Here is an 8992-nt window from a genome sequence, read left to right as displayed (position 1 = left end):
TATTTCGTGAATTCGTGTTCGTTTTCGTAGTCACTGCAGATGTTTGCATCTTATGATCACTATTTTGCAGCCCAAGAATTGAGCAAGAGAAAAGTAAATGAATGTCTTCGTAGATGTGTGGTATTAGCTGCAGCCATCCTCACTGTGGTGACTTTTTGCATTGATAAGATTTTGTTTGCTAATAAGTTTTTTTTTAACTAATATATATATATATATATATATTACATTCTATTAAAATCAACATTTCTCCCCTGTTACCTCAATTTTAATTTCATTATTGTCTGTTTTAAAGTCATGTACTCAACCACAATCATATTACGTCATTTTGCTACCCGGCCATCTTGATCAAGATTCGTGGAAAATTATCCGGTCCCATACCTGGACGTTCCGGAATGGATATCCGCCGTTAGAGAAGGCCTTCTCATGTGGACCGTTCAGAAAAAAGAAAAAGAAAAACTGATCGTCTCGGTTGCCTCTCTCCCTCTCTCTCTCTCTCTCTCTTTTTCTGTTTAACTTCTGGTTTTATTTTTTCTTTTCTTTTTTGGTTGCCTAATAATAATAATAATAAAAGGAAGCCCCAATCCTGTTCCTCTCGACTTCGAAACCCAACCACCTCGCCGGCATCACCGCGCGCTAACTGTCGCGTTAGCCCCACCAGCGAAATTCCCCCCCGTCTCTCTCCACGATTCCCTTCAAGCGCAGAGAGAGAGAGAGGGAAGGAGGTCCCGTCGGTGGGGGCTTCCCCATCGGCGAGTTTGCAGGAGGTCACTGTCGCCACCGACAACCTTGTGCGGGGGAAGTGGGGGGAGCCCCACCCCCGGACTCCCCTCCCCTGCCTCTTCGATCGAAGAGAATTGTAATGAAAGTTACCACTTGTTATTTAGCTGGAATGGAATTCACCCATCTCCTTCTCCACTTCTTCTCACCCAAAGTTCGAATGACAATCTCTGTGGTAGTTCAGAATCTTGTGCTTCTTTTCAACTGGGTCGTACCCCAAGAAGGGATGACTGGGATCGGTCAAATGTGTTCGAAAGATAATACATTCTCCGATGCTGGGGTTACAGATCTTGATTCCCTCTGCAGTATCGATGCTCAAGCCACCCATAAACTGCGAAACAGTACATTGGAGCTAATTCGGCCATGATAGCTCGGACCTGTCCTGGCTCCTCTGAATTTTTGGGATAGTCCGCGGAGAAGAAAATTTGCCCTTTCTCTTCACTAGCAAAACTACCCCTCAGCCTTTCACATTCTTTGACAGATATCAGCAGTTTGGGACGAGTGAAGTGGGAGGAGATGAATTGGGTATCGGAGATGATCGAGCCCCACAGTGGGGAAACACACCTGAATCTGGACAATGACTGTGAATCTGGACAATGACTTCACCAGCAGCCTCAGTAGTATATAAAATATGATCTCTTGCGGGAAAGGAGGAGGAGGAGGGCCGTTGCCTTCACTGCAGCTATTCTTCATCTTCCTCGACCGATGGACTAATTTTTTATTTTAACGGGCAACCTATGAGATATTGTTTCACACCGAAAAATAAAAAAAAAACTTACAGGCTTACATAAAACTTGCGTTCAACAACCTAACTTAAAGTTTTGAGTGGACATGGGTCCATACTCATATAAATTAAATAGAAATTCAATATGGTATCAAAGTTTAGGTTACGCGTATGTGCACCCACACTATGGCAAGTCCATTATATCCGAGAGCATCCAAGAGACTGCCTCGTGTTTAGTCTCCCATCGCTCGGGAAGATGGGCTCGGCTTGAGATTAGTTGTTGAGGGTGGAGATTTAAGAGTACGTGACAAATATATGCAGTAAAAGATCATATCTTGCATGTAAGGACGGATATGGATGATGTTTATATAAGGCTTGAGTTCAATTGGGATCGATGTAAAAAAATAGAAGGGCTAGGCTCAGACTTGGGCTTCGGCTTGAGCCCAGGACCGTGGTTTTAGCTTCTTCTTTTTTTTTGCAATTTTAATAAATATAGGCTAATTTTTACGGTAAATAAATTACAAAAAAAAATACAAACTTACACTTTGTTTTAATATTAGCATAGACTTTTTCTTTTGTCGTAATAGTTCACCAATTATCGATGTCGTATGCATTACATCAAGACGTCACATTTTTTATTAACTTTAACACAAATGCTAATTTGACACTTGTCGGTTCCACATGACTTACATTGATTGGGCCTCATATATTTTTCCAATAAAAGATATATTTAAAATTAAAAAATAACGAAAAAAGCAGAAAACCCGACTAGGTCTTATGGAGGTAGATGAGGGGAAGAGGCTGGTATGGACTCACCCGGCCGCCACTGCCTTCCCAATTAGGATCGCAAGTGACCTCAGCAATGGCTAGCGACCCCACAAGGGTGGCGATACACTTTGGTGAGGCTCGCATTGCCTGACGGTGGGAGCCTCAATGACAGCCACCAGGCCGGTAACCCCAATTGGAGGGGTGGGGCTTAGGTGGCTACTGGCGAGGCTCCCACGGTCGGCCTCGTTTCTTCACCTTATTTTATTTTATTTTAATTTGGGTGGTGGGATCAAAGGTCACCGCCACACCTTTAGGGTTGCCGGTGATCCAATCAGGGGATGGTTGCTACCAGGCAAGCCCCCACCACTCGCCTCCCCCCTTTCTTCTTCCTTGGATACTGATTAGGGTTTTCCTTATTATCTTTTTATTTTTAGAATATATTTATATTTAAAAATCACTAGGCCCCATTTGGTGTTAGCCACAATAGAAATTCCTTTAAATTAACAGAAAATGAGACGTTGTGTTAAAATTGATGCAAAATTGATAGTTGATAGGATAAAAAAAAATTCGTACTAAAATTGAAACAAAGTGTAAAGTTTGATTTGTTTTATTGGTCATTTATCCTTGATTTTATGATTATTTCTTTTCTCCATATTAAAGTGGTGGTTCTTATACATGACATACTGAACTCAGATGATTACCACGATGGCTTCTTACTTCGCTCAAACAAGACATCCTTGTCTAGGTTGGTGGATGGATGTTTATCTTTGTAACTGACTAGTATTAGCCATCCCACCTGCGCATTGTAAAGGATTATTACTTATGAAAAATAGTATATTTTATTATATAATTAGACCTTTAAGACATTATGCTACAGGTAATTTTTTTTCAAAATCCTAATCAAAATTTTTATGGGATTCTATAAATACAAAAGTACGCATTTGGGAGAATAAAAATTTAGAAAGAGAAAAAGAGTTCATAGAAAAGAGATACCTATCATTAATTTCACTGGCGATTTCGCATGCGATATAATTTGAGATTATTTTTATAATTAGAAAAATATATTTTAATTATATCATACATATATCAATATCTTTATATATAATAAAATAAGAGCAAAGTCTTTTGAACTAATATAATTTATAAAATTATCTAAAAAGCAACAATAATGTAGAAGTAACAATACATATATTGCACGTAGGCCTGTAGAGCACTATCTTACCTATCTCATTCGACTGTGGAGCACGCATGTGTCTTCGTGACACAATGTCATATTAGAAAATTCATGTATATATATATATATATATATATTCAATTAAAAACTAGTTAACATAAATGACAATGCATAACATTACAAATATAAAATGATCATATATAAGGTTGGATACGTGTATAAATGATCGTATGTAACTTTATTAGTATGCCTATAATATCTAGCCCATGCATAGCAGGGCCTTGCATCTAGTTTAATAAGGTTGGATACTTCCATTTGCTTTATCTATAAATTAATTTCCATAAAAATTTCATATGTTCTTACAGAATCTGAAAAAATTCAAAAAATCTAAAATTTCATTGCTTTAGCCACTATATTTGATTTTTACATAAAGCTCCAAGTTGCAGTATAATTTGAGATTATTTATATAATTAGAAAACTATTTTAATTATAGTATACACATAGCAAAATATAAGAGCAAACTCTTTCTAACTAATATAATTTATAAAGTTATCTAAGAAGTAACAATAATGTAGAAATCGATTTCGAGATAGAATCTCATTTGTGTGTGGGTATATATATAATTCAGTTTAAAAACTGGTTAAGATAAATGAAATTACATAATTCCATAAATATAACAAATGTTAAATTAAAATTGTTCAAAGCATCAACGAATGAGTTAATTAATTGAATGACTGATAACAAAAATTTATTTTTCATAAATCTAGAGAAATTATGTAACATTGTGATAACGATCTGATACATTGTTATAAACAAAATACTAAAAGAAGTAGATAATCGATTATTTATGTAATTTTTAGGAAAAAAAGATTATCGAAAAGCCACTAATTTATTGAAATTAAGGCCATTTGAAAGATCAAAATTTGGCACAAACATCTAATTCTACAAACTTATGATTCATAGAAAAATAACTAATTTTTTAAATTCAGAGTTAACAAAACAATGTCTCTAGAACAACAACAGATTTGTAAATTGATCAAATGATAAACTGAATATCCGTGATAAAGCTTCGTAATATATTAATGATTGAATCGATTTATAATTCATATCATATAAGATATTAGTTGCAAAATTAATATTGAATTATTTGTTATTATTATTAGAGAATATTATTTTGAGTTTCAAATTAATAATTTCTTTTTACTAATAACAAAATCTGTAGTTAAAAATGGCAATAATTCTCATAAAATATGATAATAATTATGTGATAATTAACCATGCAACGCAATGCTTAGAACTTTTGTATTTTTTAAGAAATTAGTTTTATTACTCTCTTTAACATCTTTCTTTTTGCATTAGTATCTTTTTAAAAACTTAAGACGAAACTTGCCTAAATTCTAACATTATGTCGGTATCTTCTTCTTTTTTTATTTTTTTTTATGAATAAATCATTTCAGAATCAGTATTATCCCTTTATCCGTGAAGAGATATTATTACCTTTCTCAAGTAGTGCGACAAGATCATGTTTGCACTCGAGGTTTAACTTAATAACCATAGTGATTATATAGTATCAAAACGAAATGACATTAAGTATTCTCCTTAATAGTTAATGTCGGTTCTCACAACTAAAACTAAACTAAATGAAAGGCCCCTACAGGGGATAGAATTGTTTGGCATATAAAAAGAATCACTGATCATTATTGAAACAAATATAGGTGACAAAATTTCGCCCATGACTAAGATTTGTGATCATTATTTTGTAAAGACAATAGAAACTTTCTTTCTAATCATACGATCTTACAAAGAAATCAGTTCGACGAATGAATATTACTCATACCTTAATAATCAAGAGGACTAAGATGGTCCCAATGTACGAAGGAAGGAATTCTTCCTATTAGTCAAGAAAAATTTCTCCTAATCCAGAGTTAAAATTATAATGCAATCTCCGGTCCGTAAGAATTCAGCTTTTAACATGAAAAATATGAAGAACCATTTCCAATCTTTGAAGATTTAATGTGGCAATTTAATAAATTCATTATAAATTCGTTATTTCATCTTCCAATGCAAGTTATTTTGGTTTCAAAAAGCGAAATGGCATCATAATATTGCACCACTTGTAACGTTCCTATTGGTGGTCGCACGAAAGGTCACACGATGAGAATACTCCATTATTCTACATGGCGTTTCTCGACTTGTTGTCCGGGCTTTTACTATTATATATAGATATGTAAAACAATTGCAAAAAGTTATTCTAAATTTGCGGATCGAGTAGCTCACTCATCATGAACCGAACTGATAAATAAATCTGATCATATTTTTTTAAGCTTCAGTTTGATTCGATTCTATTCAAACTTGACCAAGCAGAGGCCTTGAGACAGTGGACTCTTTGGTGAGAATGCGGTGGAAACACGGTGGAGTCGCTGAAGTTTCGACTATGGAGAGAGAGAAATTAGTGGTAGGAGTTATTGGGCGGGAATGTGTTGAAGTGGAAAGTATGTTAATTTTTTTTTTTAATGTTGGAAGCTGGGCATTATGGAGGCGGGTACAACGCCCCAATAATATCACCAAAAAACAATGATCCAATACCCAATGAGGGAACTGATAAAAGTAAGTGTGTAATGTGTTTGGTATTAAAGTTGAGTTGATGAGTTTTTGTTTTAATTGGTTTGTAATGATTGTATTGTGGAATTATGAAAAAAAAAAGTGTGAAAAAGTAATGAATATTTGAGATTAAGTAATGATTGTGTTGTTGAATTGTGAAAAAAAGTAATGAATAATCGAAATAATTTAGTATTAAAAATTGAATTGAATGGTTAAAAAAAATTAAAAAAGAGTTAAAAGTAATAATTATTTGTTGAATTGAAAATAAGTGGAATTAAGTTATTTTTCTTTTCTCAATTTTTGATACCAAACATAATCGAAAATGGATTTATTTGTTTTTCAAATCATAATTTTATTCAATTCAATTCAACTCTATCATTTTTCAAATTTAACAATATAATTATTATTTTATTTTTTTTACTATTTATTAATAACTTCTCACTCATAATTTTTTTTATAAATATTTTTATAAATAATTTTTTAATAATAAATTCATCATATACATTCACATTTATATATATATATATATTAATATATTTATCAATATTTATAACCATTATATAAAATTAAGTTGAATCCAATCATTAGAATGCGTTTGGATTTAGAGTTGAGTTGAGTTTTAATTTTAATTGGTTTGTAATGATTGTATTGTTAAATTATGAAAAAAAATGTGAAAAAGTAATAAATAATTGAGAGAAAGTAATGATTAAATAATAATTGTATTGTTGAATTGTGAAAAAGTAATAAATAGTTGAGAGAATTTAATATTAAAAATTGAATTGAATAGTTAAAATAATTTTAAAAATGAAAAAAAAGGTGATGATTGTGAGGCCTATGCCCAGCCCTTCTTTTTTACTTTTCTCCCATCTGAAACCCAACGTCAGCATCTCAACTTCGCGACTTCCTCAGTTGCACTTGCAGAGAGGTCAGTGGTCTCGAGGAAGATGAAGAGCAGCAGCAGCAGCATTGAAGAAGGCGACGGTGCTCCTCTTCTCACTCGTCTCCCGCCAGACATGATAGTGGGGATACTGCTGAGGCTGCCGATGAAGTCATTGGGCAGATTCAGGTGCGTTAACCGTCTGTCGGACTCCATCATCTCCGATCCCCAATTCGTCTCCTCCCACTTCGCTTGCTCCTCCGCTCGTCCCAAACTGCTGCTTTCTGTGGATGACTATGAAAAGGCGAGTGATAGTGCTTCAGAAGTGCGAGTAAAAATGTTCTTCTCCACGGACTATCCCGAGAATTCGGAGGACCTGTGCCAGGTTGCGAGCTACCATGGCCGAATTACCCCCATGGACTACAATATTCGATGGTCTGTGGGTGGCTTGATCTGCAGTAAAGCTGAAGAGGGAATCCAACTTTGTAACCCTAGCACCGCAGAGTGCATTACCTTTCCGAAGCCCTACTATGCTGACTCCTTTTTAGGGTACGATCCCGTCGAAAAGAAGCACAAGATTCTGAAATTCACCTTTGCGGAAAAGGAGGTGGAAATTTTAACTCTCCGCGAGCAGGAGTGGAGGAGGATGAATCCCTGTCTACTCGATTTTGAATCTTTTGAAGATGATAGTCTGTGTATTGAGAGGTTCCAGTATCTTATTGGTCGGACTGAAGCTGGTAAGGCTTATTTAGTGGAGTTTAATGTTAGGTTGGAAAGTTTTCGGGCGGTTCCCTTGCCGGAAGAATGCGAATATTATTCTTATATGTGTTTGACGGAATTCGGCGGGCGTGTCGCTCTATTTGATTATGGGGAAGCCATTGCCGATGGTCTGCATGGCGAAATTAGAGCGTGGGTATTGGACGATCTACATAAGCAAGTTTGGAGCTGCCAAGCCCGTAACCCGTCTCCTCACTTGGATGATACTCTTCCTATTAGGCTACGTTGGGTTGGCGTCACTCACGCAGGTGAATTGGTGTTTGCACCACCGCTATTTACCGGACTGTTCCCTTGTTAACTTTTCTTGATGGGCATTGTTCAATGAAGAAACAATTATCAGTGGATCTATGCACATTCTTTTTCATATCATGGAAGATGATAGGAGGCTATATATGAAGTATGGAGGAAAGAATTGGCACATTCTCAACAGACACTTTGTTGGTCATATCTTTTAATATTTAAACTTTGGATATTTCATGTATGATCGGTACATGTATTTAAAGAACCTCGGAATAACTGTCTTATTGTGCAGCTTAACATATAGACATGACAATGCTAAGCGAGCCTTTGACGGATCATATATATTCCTGTATTTTCTTACAGAAAGAAACCAGCAGTATTGTAACACGACTATTCCATACATGGATAGTCTTCGCACTGCAAAGCAATCTACAGTCCTGTAACTGAATCTGTCCCCCTGATACTTAGTTCGCAATCGGTCTTGCAGCTTCTTCCATGCATTTATCACATTTGCAACCGGCAATCTCCCCACCGCAAGCTCCATGACTGTACACGATATGCCCAGGGTTTTGTGGATCAGAGATGCAATAGTGGTTGTAACCCAGTTGGGACGTGTGGCTAACGCGGTCATCGAACACAGAAGATAAGCTAGCGCCGAAAGGTTCATCTCTGTCGTCTGTCAAGAGTAGATCTTGTCGGTAAACGGGGAGCAGAAGAGTACCCCATGGCCGATGGAGAGGACGGCCATTACCACTATCGCAATAAAACTAATTTAATGGAAAGAAACCATTGCCGAATGAAATCCTCACTGGTCGATCGTCACCTTGATTCAGTTAGTAGAGTACATGCATGCATGCGGTTTCTCTCTTATATGGAGAATGATGAGTGTAGGTGTTGGAAATAGTCCACGTAGAAAAGTTAAAACGAAATTTATAGATTTATAAGAGACAATGGTCTAGCAATCCATTGGCTTAAACTTTTGAGCTGTGGATGAGTCCGAATCCGAAGTAAGCCTGGAGATTTTTCCTAACAATATATCTTATGATAATCTTCA

General features: G+C 35.8%; 1 protein-coding gene across 1 annotated transcript; it reads left to right on the top strand.

Moving 5' to 3' along the window:
- The first annotated feature begins 6988 nt into the window (after positions 1-6988).
- On the top strand, positions 6989-8585 carry LOC116212118 (putative F-box protein At1g50870). Its single transcript, XM_031546696.1, has 2 exons — positions 6989-7946; positions 8407-8585. The coding sequence occupies exons 1-2, from the start codon at positions 6989-6991 to the stop codon at positions 8583-8585; spliced, it is 1137 nt and encodes a 378-aa protein (XP_031402556.1).
- Positions 8586-8992: the final 407 nt, after the last annotated feature.

Source organism: Punica granatum, chromosome 6, assembly GCF_007655135.1.
Source record: "Punica granatum isolate Tunisia-2019 chromosome 6, ASM765513v2, whole genome shotgun sequence".
In the NCBI taxonomy this organism is placed as follows: domain Eukaryota; kingdom Viridiplantae; phylum Streptophyta; class Magnoliopsida; order Myrtales; family Lythraceae; genus Punica; species Punica granatum.
Note: the sequence above shows the minus strand (reverse complement) of the source record. Positions and strands in the feature narration are given on the sequence as shown.

Bases quoted from the DNA above. Each gene is read 5' to 3' on its own strand.
- LOC116212118 (XM_031546696.1), top strand. From the start codon at position 6,989: ATGAAGAGCAGCAGCAGCAGCATTGAAGAAGGCGACGGTGCTCCTCTT. The intron at 7,947-8,406 runs GTGAATTGGTGT...CCTGATACTTAG, and splicing joins GGTTGGCGTCACTCACGCAG to TTCGCAATCGGTCTTGCAGC.